Below are 14897 nucleotides of genomic sequence, written 5' to 3' on the forward strand. Positions count from 1 at the left end.
CCTGAACTTTTCCATTGAATTTGTCTGGCTGGCTGGATATGAGCAACTTTCCAAGCAGAAGGAAAAAATACCTTCGGAATAAGAAAGTGAAAAAAGGCGACAAAGAACAAGAGTATGTTCAGAAGCACAGGTTTTGAGAACAAGTGGAGAAATACCATCAGGACCTGGAGCTTTCTTAGCATCAAAATTCGTCAAAATCCTTCTAATATCCTTTTGACAGAAGGAAGACCACAGGAGGCATTTAATGAAACAAGTTGGGAATGGTGGGAGGTGTTTTACCAAGATCATTAATACATGAGTTGGAGGGAAAATGGGATGCTAGCAGGTCAGCTTTATCCTTGGCTGAAGTGACAATAGAACCATCTGGTTTTGACAGAGGTAGGAGCAGAGATGGGCAAAAGTTGTGGCCAATAGCTTTGGTAAGAGACCAGAATGCTCAGCTACCATTAAGGGAAGAAGCAAGTTTTCTACTCTTTACAATTTACAATTGTTGTGATCTTTGGTGTAAGCCACAACTTTTGCCCATCTCTGCTCCTACCTCTGTCAAAACCAGATGGTTCTATTGTCACTTCAGCCAAGGATAAAGCAGAAAATGAAACTGAAGAATTGGAAACAAGCCAATTACAATATGCAACATTCTTCTCGTGAACAGCCTTAGCAAATTTATTGGAAAACCAAGGTTTAGATAAAGAACGAGATTTTAAAGTGGAGTGTGGAATAAAGGATTCCATTCCTACAAGAATAATTTCTCTGACACGATCTAAGCAAACGTTGACATCAGAAGTTTGGAAACAGTAATCCAACCAAGGAAAAGAAATCTCACAGGTCATCCCATTTGGCATTCTTGTAATGACAAACAACACGAAGTTGGGAATAGCCATGAGATAAAGGCTCCAGTGGAGAAGAGACAATTACCAACTTGTGATCTGAGGTGCCTAAAGGACCACTCGCTTCGACCATGTACTTAGAAGGGTTGTTTTATGAGAAAAAGATCAAGCGTGTTGGCTGTGTGATTAGGATTGACTGTTATTCTGATAGGTAAATGAACAATCTGTGCGAGGTCATTAGTAATTGGAAAAGCCTCAGCATCTCGACCAGCTGGGTCTATGTGACTAAAGAATGGAAGCCAGCTGGAGTTATGCACATTAAAATCACCAAGGAAAATTACCTCACTGTTAGGAAAGTTGGACTGGAGAAAGTCAAATTGCAAAAAGAGAAAGTCAAGAGCTCCAAGTGATTGGTGGAGTTGGGAGAATGGTAGAGACAACAGATGAATTTGACACAATGAGCTAGAGAGATTTTAAGCCAGAGAAGATCGTAAAGAGGAGATTCCAATTTACCAAGTCTCTGACAGGTAATATCGGAACAGACATATGCACAACTTTGAGGCAAAATAAATCAACAGCGAATAATTTGGGCAACTGAGATGAGCAGTGGTTGAATCAACCGATAACTGAGATTCTGTCAGAAAAAGTACATGGGGTTTGGCAGACTGCAAGTGGAAATGGACATCATTGAGATTAGAACTGAGACCACGTATATTTGTGAAATGGACTAGGAAGTGTTTGAGAAGTTTAGATCTTTTCGCAGATAAGCTTACTATGTTAGTTTGACAATTCATGATGTATTCAATAGTAAGAAAAGTGGTGGGGACATGCTGTATGAAGTAATGAAATTTTTGGATATGGCGTACACAAGGTAAGAATATGCTCAGATCGTTAACATAACGTGGCCTCAACAATGCCCCCCCCCCCCGCATACACACTACTTGAACTCCCTCCTGTCACTATCTGGCAGAGTAGAGGTAGCAAGATTACACTAGCTGATCTGGAAACCTCCTAGAGAGTTACCAATAAGTTCAGTCCGGTGTACTAACCAGCGGCCGGCCTGCAAACACCGTTTTAGAGCTCTACCCTCGAAATGTAAGGAAGTTTGGATCTCGCCATGATGTCCATCATAACCTCAAAAGACATCAGTGATACTGCATGATGGAAGAGATGGAGAAGGTTTGACCTGAACTTGGCTCTGGAGACTACACATGGATTCCATCACTTCAAGCCTCCAATAAGCAAAGTGGTGGTACTGCACCAGTTGATGAGAGTCATCTACCAACTGGTAACACAGAAGGACAGCATTTCTCCATGTGGTGTGGGTGCCAAACCTCGACCCTTGCTTACGTTGGTTTACACCTGGGTGGCCATCCACAGTTTGCTTGTGCATGAAGGTTATACCCAGGATTACTAAAAGTCCCACCATCGTGAAGGTGCAAGCAAAGAATGTCACAGACTGACCGGACTTTGCTGAAATTGGGTCCACTTGACTTGAGTGTCATCCAAATATCAGTTCCATCAGCATTTTCGACTCCCAGGTAGCAAGTACAGCTTGTTTGGCATATCTGAGAGAATGTCTGCAACAATGTGAAAAATCAAATGTGATGTAACCAATTCATGATTTAACATTATAAAAACACTATGTCGATACTGCTGCAGACTTCAACAAGTCAGCTGAAGAGGTGCAAACCGCTACCTACCTACTAAGCAAAAATTTAAAAAAAAAAAATTTTTCTACAGACAGAATACTCAGCTAAAATGCTAAAGTGAATGAGCGAGGGTCTGCACTTATCCAAGGAATGAACAAGAGCCTAATATCCCACACTGCATGTCACGACTGCTATCTGAAACATGCAAAAAACACCCACTGTGCTATAACAAAGTCATAAACAAATACTCACTAAAAGAAGTAACACAAAAAAAAAAAGATTAGGGAAACCACAGTAGCCTCTTCTTTTTATGGATGCATTTTTCCTGTGAAAATTTCCAAAATATTTGCATTTGTATCATGACCAACAAATACAAAAAACCATAGATCCCTCTGCAAGCAATGAAGACAGATACAACTGAAAAACAAATCTTAAATATGGTTAGCCTGACATTCAGAATACAGCTAAACATCCAGAAAAGACAAAATACAAATTTCTGTGTCTAGCCCAACCGACAAATCTAATGAAATGCAAATGTACAACGCCACATTACTGACTAAAATTACAAAGAGAAACAAAAATTAATTTGATATGTTAATTTTCATTTCCCTTTGCAATTTTAATTATTAATGTTGTTTTGCAAATTTTCATTTTGTTCGATTTGTTGGTGTGCTGGTTGGGGAAGAAATTTGTATTTTATCTGTATTTTTAACTGTTTCCTGACCGACTAGTCTGATAGTCAAGAAATAGTGCCTTTGGTGAGGTGCATTGCGTGATTCCTTTGCATTTTTCAGGCTGCTGTACATTCCTTGGGTGAGGGCAGCCTTATTCATTTATATTGGTATTTTAATTGAATATTCTTTCTTTAGAAAGTTTCACTTTTTTTAAATTTTTGTTCAGTAAGCAGGTAGCAGTTGGCAGCACCTCAGCATCTTGTTGCAGTTTACAGCAGCCTTAACATGGTAAAATAGTGTTCTAATTATGTTAAATTATTAAAAAAAACACACCATCAATTTCCATGATGGAGGCCACCTTAACTATGGAGTTTCAACTCAAACTACAGGCTTTTCCAGTGTTTGGGTATGAGGATGTCTGGAAAACATGTACTGCCTGAGTATGTTGTCCCATTTGGGAGGTGTCATTCTCTGGGATGTTTCTTGATGTGATGATGGTACTCTGTGTCAAAAAAACAATGACTGTGACACATGGTTTGAAAAGAATACCACTGGAACACTGCAGCCAGTAAAGAGATCTGACCTCAACCCAATTGAACAGTTTTAGGATGAATCGGAATGCATAATATCACCAGTTTCTACCAGGAATTAGTAGAAGCCACAGGACTGGAGATGTGCAAATGTATCCCCCAATTCACAAAGGGGGATCGAAGGGTGACATGAGTAATTACAGACCAGTTAGTTTGACTTCTGTTCCAGGTAAAATAATGGAGTCACTGGTTAAAGATGCATTGCAGGATCATCTAGATAAGACTGCAGCAATAATTCAGACACAGCATGGGTTTGTTAAGGGAAAGGCTTGTCTGACAAATTTGATAGGATATTATGATGTGGTTACAAAGGAACTGACTGGATGCAAAAAATAATTTTGATACCATATATTTGGATTTCAGGAAAGCTTTTGACGCTGTTGTGCATGGAAGACTATTGTACAAATTGGAGCAGAATGGTATTAAGGGTAAGTTGCTACAATGTATAAAAGGATGGTTGAGTGGGTGGTAATTAATGGGTGCTGCCCTTCGTGGACTAATGTTATTAGTGGAGTCCCACAGGGTTCGGTGTTGGGTCCTCTGTTGTTTTGTATATTTATCGATGATATTGATGAAAGTATATCAGGCTTAGTGTCGAAGTTTGCAGATGATACAAAGGTTGACAGTAATGGCAGTGTACTACTGCAACAGGATCTAGATAATTTGGGCAGATGGGCTAAGAAGTGGCAACTGAAGTTTAATCTTGACAAATGCAAAGTACTGCATATGGGTAGAAGTAACCCCAGAGAAAAGTACCAACTGTGTGGTACTACACTTAAGGTGGTAGAAAATGAAAAAGACCTGGGAGTAATTGTGCAGTCAGATATGAAGTTTTCTGAGCAGTGCAGACAAGCTGCCAGGGCAGATCATGGGGTTTTGTCAATGATATAGGAATTTATAGGAATTTTGCTAGCAAGGAAAAGGAGGTGATTGTCCCTCTGTATAAGGCAATGGTCAGCCCATGCCTTGAGTACTGCGTACAGGTCTGGAGGCCTCATTTTAGGAAGGATGTAGATTTGCTTGAGCATGTACAGAGAAGAGCAACAAGATTGGTGAGGGGAATGAAGGGATCCTCTTACCAAAAGAGGCTTAAGTTCTGCAAATTGCAGTGGCTGGAGACTAGGCACCTGCACGGTGATGTGATTGAGGTGTATAAGGCCTTGAACACGCTGAATTCTGATGGGATCCTTCTACTTGTTCAGATTACGAACCTAAGGGGGCATAAATTCAAATTAAGAAAAGACAGATGTAGAATAGGTGTGTGTAAATTTGCCTTTAGCCAGCAGGTGGTTAATTGTTGGAACAAACTTCCATCTGTCGTTGTGGAAGTTGATAGGTTAAATAAATTTAAGGAGGAACTGGACAAGCATTTGGAGGGAATGGTGTGTATTTTTTTTTTTTTTATACACTTGCTTTCTTGCATCACATGCCACTACTACATTAAAATTGTCATTATGGCCAAAGGTAGGCCAACATGCTATTTATTTCAATAAATACATGTTTATGGAAATAAATAATTAACTGAAAGTGTCCCATAGCTTTTGGTAAGGTGTGTGTGAGTGAGAAAAAGACAGTTTCCTCAACCAATTTTTTATTACGTTATATGTTTGACAGTACAGTAAAGTTAATATTGAACATAATTTGTTTTCCTTCACACAGCTATGTGTAGAAACACACTTGTACAAATATGAGCAAGATTAACAAATCATATAGATCAGTCAAAATTATTTAAAGAAAGCTTATTTGTTTTTCAATAATAATTTTATATACATAGTATGTGGTATGGTAATGATTGTTTTTATTCTTGGCTACTACAGACTGAATATATTTATAATAAAAAGAAAAATTCTCTGAAACTGTAATCATCCGGTTATATCATCATCAGGTGCATTATAGACATTACATCCACAAGTTAAAGAAAATAGCTATTATTGAAATTATATTGTCTACTTTCCTCTGTATTTATCATTTTTATTCCAGATAATTTGTTAGGCCATAAAAATATAGTTTTTTGTAATGCACATCAACTGGGAGTAACCACATAGTTTAATTTTCAATAACGAGCAACATGCATGAATGCATTTTGCATTGTATCTATATCACTATGAGTTTGAACATCAACCACTGATCATGACACAAAAAGAGCAAAAATTAACACTTACAAAGACGTCAACTGTGAAATATTAAAAAATAAATGAATAAGTCACATTACTGGTGACTTTTGCCAAGAAAACAAGTTTATGTTGTTTTATTCAAGCTATTTTATTGACTTATTTAAGTTATGCAAAGTTTGCTGTGAGCTTCTTAGTTGAAAGTCAGAGAGGCAAATAATACTGCTGTTAAAAATTAAAAGGTTAAAGAAAAGCTTGATTGCATATTAATAAAAACTGATTGATAAGGAGTCCCAGTAGTACTTTTAATGTTTAATAAAGGAAAGGTATGTGCCTATTTTAATGTTTTATCAGTTCAGAAGCAACCAGATTTTTTTTTAAAGAGAAGAAAGAAGAATCCAATACTATAAAACCCAAAGGAAATTCTATTTAGAGAAAGGGAAAGCTTGATCTCTGCATGTGAAGTGTAGCAATAAAGTTGCTGGGCTAGTGCAATAAAAAGAATACAAAGTGAAGGAACTCAGTTGAGCAGTTATGTTTTTCTTTATGTCCTCAACATCTTGAAATCTCTTCCCTTTGAGGGCAGTTTTCACCTTCTCTTTCTTTGGGAAAGGGGAAGAAGATCGCTGGTGCTAGAACGGTAGAGTAGGGCAGATGGTTGATCTGTACAATGTTGTTTCATCAGAAATGTGTTCATAACTTTTTGAAGTCATGCCTTTTTGTTATTGTTATTTGGTTTTTAGGAGCATTAGCAACTAAGGCCATATTGCTTGGGGGATGTGAGGTGGGCATTCCCTGACCTTTCCACATCCTATGTATTTGACGGTCACGGGCTCGAACCCCAGTCTAATCAAGAAGCGCGTGCTACGCACTGCTGCTCTTGCCCACCTGGCTACGGAGGTGCCATGCCTTTTTGTTGGCTCTCCAATAAACAGGGAGGGTGGACTTGTCAATCGCTTTCATAGCACGAGGATTTAAAGATCGGTTAATTAACATTGGTTTTGCCATGTAATCACCTGACACATTACTACAAAACAGAAGAGTAATTCTGTCTTTAGAAACTTTGATCTAGGAGCTGTTTTTTCATTTTTCGATATAAAAGTGTGCGCTTTGGCATTTTTTTCCAGTTTAACCCAAATTCATCTGCATTGAATACCTGGTCTGCACTATATCCACCTTCTTCAATGATTTTTAAAAGTTCTTCTGGGAATTTTCAGGCAGCATCTATGTCTGCTGATGCTGATTCTCCTTGGAGCTGAAGATTATGCAAAGAAAATTGCTTTTTAAAATTTTCGAACAAGCCCTTCCTGGCACAAAATTCATGCTGAGTGCTTTCTTCTCTGAAAAATCTTGTTCAAGTTCTTTTAAATATTGATAAATTTTGAGGGCTTTTTGTTTAATAAGGTTTCCACTCAAAGGCATTTTCTTGTGAGTGCAATCTTCAATCCAAACCATTAAGAGATTTCTCCATTTTTCCATTAAAATATAGCATACAAAAGCAATGCACTTTGCACTTATCGTTGACCCAGCAATAACACTATCTCTGATTTTCTGCTCATTTTGTTTGATTGTATGAATTGTTGATTCATTTAAATTCAAAGTCCTTGCAACAACTTGTTTTTCTCCATTTTTCAACCAATCCAAGATTTTAATTTTTTCTTCAAGAGAAATGAATTTTCTTTTCAATGTTGGTTTTTTTCCTTCTTTTGCAGTTTTGGTGGCCATTACTATAAAAAATAAATTTTTATTTGCCAAGGGGTATTCCCCAAATAAATTCACTATTTATAACTACTTGTGCAACAATTATCTCTTTATAAGGTAAAAAATTGGCACTACACAAAAAAATATGTATGTATGTACTTGCATGTTTCTCCTTATATAAATTCGGTTCTGGCAACTACACCCGTTATACGAGCAGACAAAATTTAATGAACATAAAGTTTGATTTTTAAGTTGCGTGGTAAAAGTGTGTGAAAAGAACGATACAACAATTTGTAGATCATGTTATATCGAAAACACGACCGTGTCATACAAGGGTAGCCACAATTTATAAACCGTGTTATATCAAAACCACATTGTATGGGTACCACGTTATACGAGGGATATCTGTATACATGTACCTACTCTTACTCTTAGTTATCCTAACACAGCCCATGTATTTACTCGTTCCATGATAATTCCCAGCAGTCCTGGAAATCCCCAGCACCTTGCTTTCCAGGCTGCTGCACATTCCAATAGAAGGTGCAAGAATCACTTTCACTTCTACCTGCGGCTACTGTTAATCTATTAGTCTGTGAATTCCCCAAAGTTAGCAGTTTTTCCATCCACCTAACACTGCCTCGATAGCATCAGCAAATATTCTTGCACCCTTTTGATGTGAAAACATCTATGGCGGCACTAGAGTAAAATCAATTGGTTACGAAATTTTCTTACGGTAACAGAAATGATGCAATTGATCGTTAGTGAAATTTTTTTATGGAAATGATGCAATCGACGTCACTTCCTATTAGGTGGCTGTTAGATTTTAAATTATGCAAATGACGTCACTTCCTAAATACTGCTAACAATGCTAACTCAGCCACTAACGTTGATTTGATAGAGTAAGTAGTTAATTCAGTAGAGAAAGTTCATATTAAGATAGGAAATGATGTCACTACCTAAATGACACCAACTCAGTCACTAATGCTGATTTGGTAGAGTAAGCAGCACGCAGTAATATTATGCAAGAATAAAATGCATACTTTAATAAAATCTGCTTCTCAAGATTTTGAACAATATCAACCTTCTAAGTAGCATAAGTTATTTGTTATTTGGTTTTTAGGAGCATTAGCAACTAAGGCCATATTACTCCGGGATATGCGGTGGTCATTCCCTGACCTTTCCGCATCCTCCGTATTTGGTGGTGATGGGCTCGAACCCCGGTCTAATCAAGAAGCGTGTGCTACGCACTGCTGCTCCTTCCCACCTGGCTACGGAGGTGCCTAGTAGCGTAAGTAAGTAAATTTCGATCATAAGTAAGTAAGTTTCGATCAAACTATTCAAAAATTTAAACGGTTTTATTCTAGTGCCGCCATAGATGTTTTCATATAAAATAAAACATCTTTCGTGCATACAGAGTACACGCTGCTTTTTTTATTTAAGTGTATCCCATCCCTGTAGAAGCAGTCTCGCCTGTTAACAAGCACAAACCATGCTGAAAAATATTCTACCCCATGAGACTTGCACAATCTCTCTAGGGCCAAATTGATTGACAAGGCCCTCATCATATACTCCCTCCTGTCGTTGTTGTTATTTGGTTTTCAGGAGCATTAGCAACTAAGGCTATATTGCTCTGGGGATATGGTCATTCCCTGACCTTTCTGCATCCTTCGTATTTGGTGGCTCATGGGCTCTAACCCCGGTCTAACCAAAAGTATTTCTTATCACCCAACTGCACTTCAGTAAACCCCCACATAGATTTCGTAGCACGTAGGATGTCAAGACAGTAGCTGATTTCATTCCAAGTGTTGGAATTCAAAAGTGTTTGAAGCATCTCCTCAGAAAAATGGAAGTCACTGTTTGTTTGTTTGTTATTTGGTTTTTAGGAGCATTAGCAACTAAGGCCATATTGCTCTGGGGATATGCGGTGGTCATTCCCTGGCCTTTCTGCATCCTCCGTATTTGGTGGTCACAGGCTAGAACACCGGTATAATCAAGAAGCGTGTGCTACACACTGCTGCACCTGGCTACGGAAGCACCCCCCTCCTGTCATGTGTGGCAGAATTGCAGACACTAACTCGTGATTAATTGATCAAAATAGATCAAAAACAAAAAGAAAATTGATGTATGAAGCACAACTACAAAGTTATTTCTAAAGCAGTCAATTACAAAACCATATATAACATTGATGAGAAAACATATACAACTTCAGCTTATTCCACATAAAAGTCATGGACCCTTAATTTTGGTAATAATTCTTCTTGTGAGTCGCATGAAAGAATTATTGGTATAAAGTAAGAGATTCACGTATACAGCTCTTACATGTTTAGGAAAACAAGTCTAAAATCTTCTCATACAGACCCTGGTACCAGTTTATCCACCTCATAAGGAGAAGTTTAGTCTATTCTTTTTAGAATTTTTGTATGCCATTTTTGTTTTAATAATGTTTGATATTAATGAACTGTTTTATACCTTTTTAGGATTGGTATGATGATGGAAAGCCACCAGTGTTTTGGTTATCAGGTTTTTTTTTCACTCAAGCCTTTTTAACTGGAGCAATGCAGAATTATGCCCGCAAGTATACCATTCCTATAGATCTACTGACTTTTGACTATGAAGTAAGCTCATAAATTAATAGATTCAAATCAGAATTTACATATAGATATAAAGTATTAAAATTCTTTTAGACTATTGTCTTATCACTCCTTAAAGTAAGGAGTGATAAGAAAACAATCATCCAAGCTCGGGAGTGGGTTGCCTTGCCGTTCCACTCCCGAGCGCATTTATCTGTGGGTTGCCTTGCCGTCCCACTCTTGAGCGCATTTATTGCTTGCCAGGTAGTGGGCATCCCTTTAAGGTTCTGTGGTAGGTGGGGAGCCCGGGCACTGAACCAAACACAATGCCAGAGCTTTGAAAACTTGCTTTCTGAAGTCACTAATGATAAATTATTAACCAGTGAATAGTTAATAATTACAAGAAGATATTGTATAATAATAATATTCTTTAATAATATCAAGTTGAGTACATATGATCAACTGGGAGACTCCAGAAAGAGACCAGAAGGAGCCTTTACATACAAGGAAAGGTAACAAATCAGTACTGAAATTAGGGATTAAAATGATTAGTTATAAGGTAACAGAAAGCACAATACAGGAAGATTCGTTTATTTCTTAAACAAATCTTCCTGTGTTTTTTATTTTGTGATTACTGCTCTGAATCAAGGTCAAGATTTTTCATTAGTTGTATTGCAGAGTTTGGTGAGTAGCAATCAAACTCCCTTGACTTGGGCACCCGTACATCACTGGGACCTCCCAGTGATGCTGCTGGTACTCCAGATTAGCATCACTGGGATCCAACACCCACAGCCTAGGTTACTCCATAGGAATCCGGCGAGTTTGTTGTCGCTGCGACTCGTGTAAATTCGGAAACAGGTATCCTTTCCGAATTTAACGAGGACCCAGCTTCAACACACCAGTTTGGCCCCTGCTTCAACAAGTCGGATAGTCCTGAAAGGCTCAGCCAGGATCAATCGGCTAGTGGGTTCACCTGCAAGCATCAACCATGATAATGCCATGCCCCTACCCTCATAGTCTGAAGGACAGGATTCAGGCTGGCAGCGGTGTGAGTATGGTGTCTGGGTAGCCCTGATGTCCCACTCCCGAGTGCATTTAAGGTAGTGGGCGTCTCTTTAAGGTTCCGTGGTGGGTGGGGAGCCCGGGCACTGAACCCAACACAAAACCATTATGAATCTAAATTTTTCTTCTTGGGCCCTAACACAGTCCCTGTCAGAAGTCATTGACATGAATACAGAAACCACCACTTCAGCAAAGAGGCCTAGAACAGAAACAATATCAGATCCAGCACATAGATACCTGATAATTCATTCCACTGGAGAGAAGCCTATAGGGAAAATGTCACCCTTCTTTATTCAGAAGGGTTTGGAAGGGCTGGCAGGCTCCCCTAAATCTGTAAAACTGCTGCATTCTGGGGATACCTTCATTGAAATGAACTGTGAGAAACACTCTGAACACTCTGTACCAATTTTATTGGGGGAATTCCAATAACAGTAACACCCCACAAGACACTGAACTCATCCCAAGGTGTGATCTCTGAATGAGATCTTCTTGAAGTGTCTGAAGAGGAGATCTATTCAGGACTGAAATTGCAAGGAATGACAGCTGCAAAGAGAATGTTCATACATAAGGACGGAATCTAGTCCCAACTAGAATTGTTGTTGCTATTTGGTTTTTAGAAGCATTAGCAACTAAGGCCATATTGCACTGGTCATTCCCTGACCTTTCCGCATCCTCCGTATTTGGTGGTCACGGGCTTGAACTCCGGTCTAATCAAGAAGCGTGTGTAGCACACACTTCTTGATTAGACCGGGGGACAACATCCCCCAACTAGAAACATCATCCTTACTTTTAATACACCAACATCACCTAATGAGGTTAAAGCTAGTTATCTGAACTGCACAATACGTCCATATGTTCTAAATCCGTTAAAGTGCTTCAAGTGTCAGCAATATGGACATTCACAAACAGCCTGCCATGGTGCACTTGCTTGTGTTCACTGTGGTTCAAAGGACAACAAAATGATATCATGTAATGACATCAGGCGGGTTTTGAAAGCTTCAAAACCCGCCTACATTAACTGCCAAGGCGACCCTGCCTACTCTAGAGCATGACCATGGAAAGAAGAAAAGGAAATATAAAGACTAAAGGCAGAGCTTAACATCTCATACCAGGAGGCCAGAAAAGCAGTTAACCAATAAATGACAATAATGCTAAAAAGGTTGACAAGAAATGTTCAACTGGAACTCAAATGGAAATGACCATACCACCGAAAGAGTCATTTACGCTCATTGTTTGCTATTTATTGAGCTCAGTAAAACCAGCATAGAAATCTCAGTTAGTTGCCATTCCAATATCAGTTCCTCCTGCTCCAGAATTACCAAAATCAAATGCAAAAGTAACAGTACAGAAAACTCGACTACCAAAACACAAGAAAAAATGGATGTGAAAACAAAGGAAGTACCTGATGACTCAGCCTATTATCTCTTTGCAGAGGAGCAAATGGACACATAACAGCATCCATGCTTCCCCAAAAGAGATAAATCCAAGACTCATAAAGGCAAGCCCACAGCACTTCTGAAGCCGAGTGATGGATCCACCAAGTCCACATAATGGCTAAATTCCTACGCTGGAATTGTCATGGATTCCAAAATGTAGACGACATCAAGGAACTCCCGGAAAAGCACGAACCATTTTGCTTTTCCTTACAGGAGACTTACCTAAGGGCAAATGATGACCCCCAGGATGTGCAACATTACTGTTATTCGCAAGGATAGCTTAGAGGATAACCCTGCTAATGAAGGAGTTGAAGTCCTCATGGGCAACCATACCCCATATCAGCCTCTACAACTTACAATCAGCAGAGAGGCTGCAGCAATCCTAGTTACAGTGGAGTTTTTATTAACCATCTGCACTATATATTTGCCAACTGGGACTGACATTGCCCAGAAAGAACTTGATGATCTTGTAATGCAGTTACCTCTCCCTTTCTTACTACTTGGGGATTTTAATAAACATAATGAGTACAGAGAAGGGCAACAAGGTTAGTGAATGGAACAAGGGGTTGCTCTTATGAAGAAAGGCCTAAGTTTTGCAAATTATAGTGTCTGGAGACTAGACTGCAGTGCAGGCACCTGCGAGGAGATCTGAGTGAGGTGTATAAACCCTTGAATGGTTTGAGCATGCTCAATGCTGATGGGATTCTTCCTCTTGTTCAGAATAATCACCTGAGAGGGCATAAATTCAAATTGAAGAAAGACAGATGTAGGATAGATGTGCGGAGGTTTGCCTTTAGCCAGCGAGCAGTTAGTTGGTGGAACAGACTTCCATCCTTTGTTGTGGAAGGTGATAGCCTAAATAAATTTAAGGCTAAGCTGGACAGGTATTTGGAATAAACGGAGGGGTGAAATGGGAGCATTTTTTTTTTTTTTTGGCTGATGCTGCATAAGCTTGCTTTCTTGCATCATATGCCTCTACTAATGGTAATGCTAATAACACCCTATCAGGTAGTGCTAACATCAATAGAAGGGGACAAGTCATAGAGCATTATAAGAGCTTCCTTGGACTCGGGGGAGGTCCCCATAGACCGGAGATGTGCAAATGTGTCCCCAATTCAGAAAGAGGGATCAAAGGGTGACACAAGTAATTACAGACCTGTTAGTTTAACTTCTGTTCTGCGTAAATTAATGGAGGCACTGGTTAAAGATGCACTATCGGATCATCTAGACGAAACTGCAGTAATAGTTAAGACACAGCATGAGTTTGTTAAAGGGAGATCTTGTCTGACCAATTTGATTGGATACTATGATGTGGTCACAGAGGAACTGGATGCAAAATATAATTTTCATACGATATACTTGGATTTCAGGAAAGCTTTTGATACTGTTGCACATGGAAGGCTGCTGTACAAATTGGAGCAGTAAGGCATTAAGGGCAAATTGCTGCTATGAATTTAGGGACAGTTGAGTGGGAGAAGACAGAGAGTGGCAATCAATCAATGGACACTGCTCTTCGTGTACTAATGTTATTAGTAGATTCCTCCAGGATTCGGTGTTGGGTCCATTGTTGTTTTCTGTATTTATTAATGATATTGATGAAGGTATATCAGGCTTAATGTCCAAGTTTGCAGAAGATACGAAGGTTGGCAGGGTTGTTAATGACACTAATGACAGTATGCTACTGCAACAGGATTTAGGAAAGTTGAGCAGATGGGCTGAGAGGTGGCAACTGTTTAACATTGACAAATGTAAAGTACTCCATATGGGTAGCAGTAACCGAAGAGAAACATATCAACTGTGTGGTACTACACTCAGGGAGGTGGAGAATGAAAAAGACCTGGGAGTAATTGTGCAGTCAGATAGAAGTTTTCTGTGCAGTGCAGACAGTCTGCAAGAGTTTGTCTTGTCATGGATATACAAGAATTTTTCTAGCAAGGATAAAGAGGTGATTATCCCCTTGTATATGGTAATGGTCAGGCCACACCTTGAGTACTGTATACAGGTCTGGAGGCCTCATTTTAGGAAGGATGTAGAGCTGCTGGAACGAGTACAGAGAAGGGCAACGAGATTGGTGAATGGAACAAAGGGTTGCTCTTACGAAGAATGGCTTAAATTCTGCAAATTGCAGTGTTTAGAGACTAGGCACCTGTGAGGAGATCTGATTGAGGTGTATAAGGCCTTGAATGGATTGAGCAAGTTCAAGCCGACCAGGCTAGCCTGGTTGGTAAAGTACCTAGCTGGCAACCCATAGGTCGCAGGGTTGAATCCTGCGTC

At 39.2% G+C, this 14897-nt stretch overlaps 1 protein-coding gene across 1 annotated transcript in view; it reads left to right on the forward strand.

Annotated features, from left to right (window-relative positions):
• Window positions 1–14897, forward strand: part of LOC150086891 (dynein axonemal heavy chain 7-like) — a 1233418-nt gene that overhangs the window by 1148092 nt on the left and 70429 nt on the right. Inside the window, exon 60 of the mRNA XM_090372313.1 lies at window positions 10033–10170. Within this exon, the coding sequence (XP_090228439.1) occupies window positions 10033–10170 (138 nt within the window). The remainder of the gene's footprint in view (window positions 1–10032; window positions 10171–14897) is intronic.

Source organism: Mastigoproctus giganteus, chromosome 4, assembly GCF_048544385.1.
Source record: "Mastigoproctus giganteus isolate SK-2022 chromosome 4, ASM4854438v1, whole genome shotgun sequence".
In the NCBI taxonomy this organism is placed as follows: Eukaryota; Metazoa; Arthropoda; class Arachnida; order Uropygi; family Thelyphonidae; genus Mastigoproctus; species Mastigoproctus giganteus.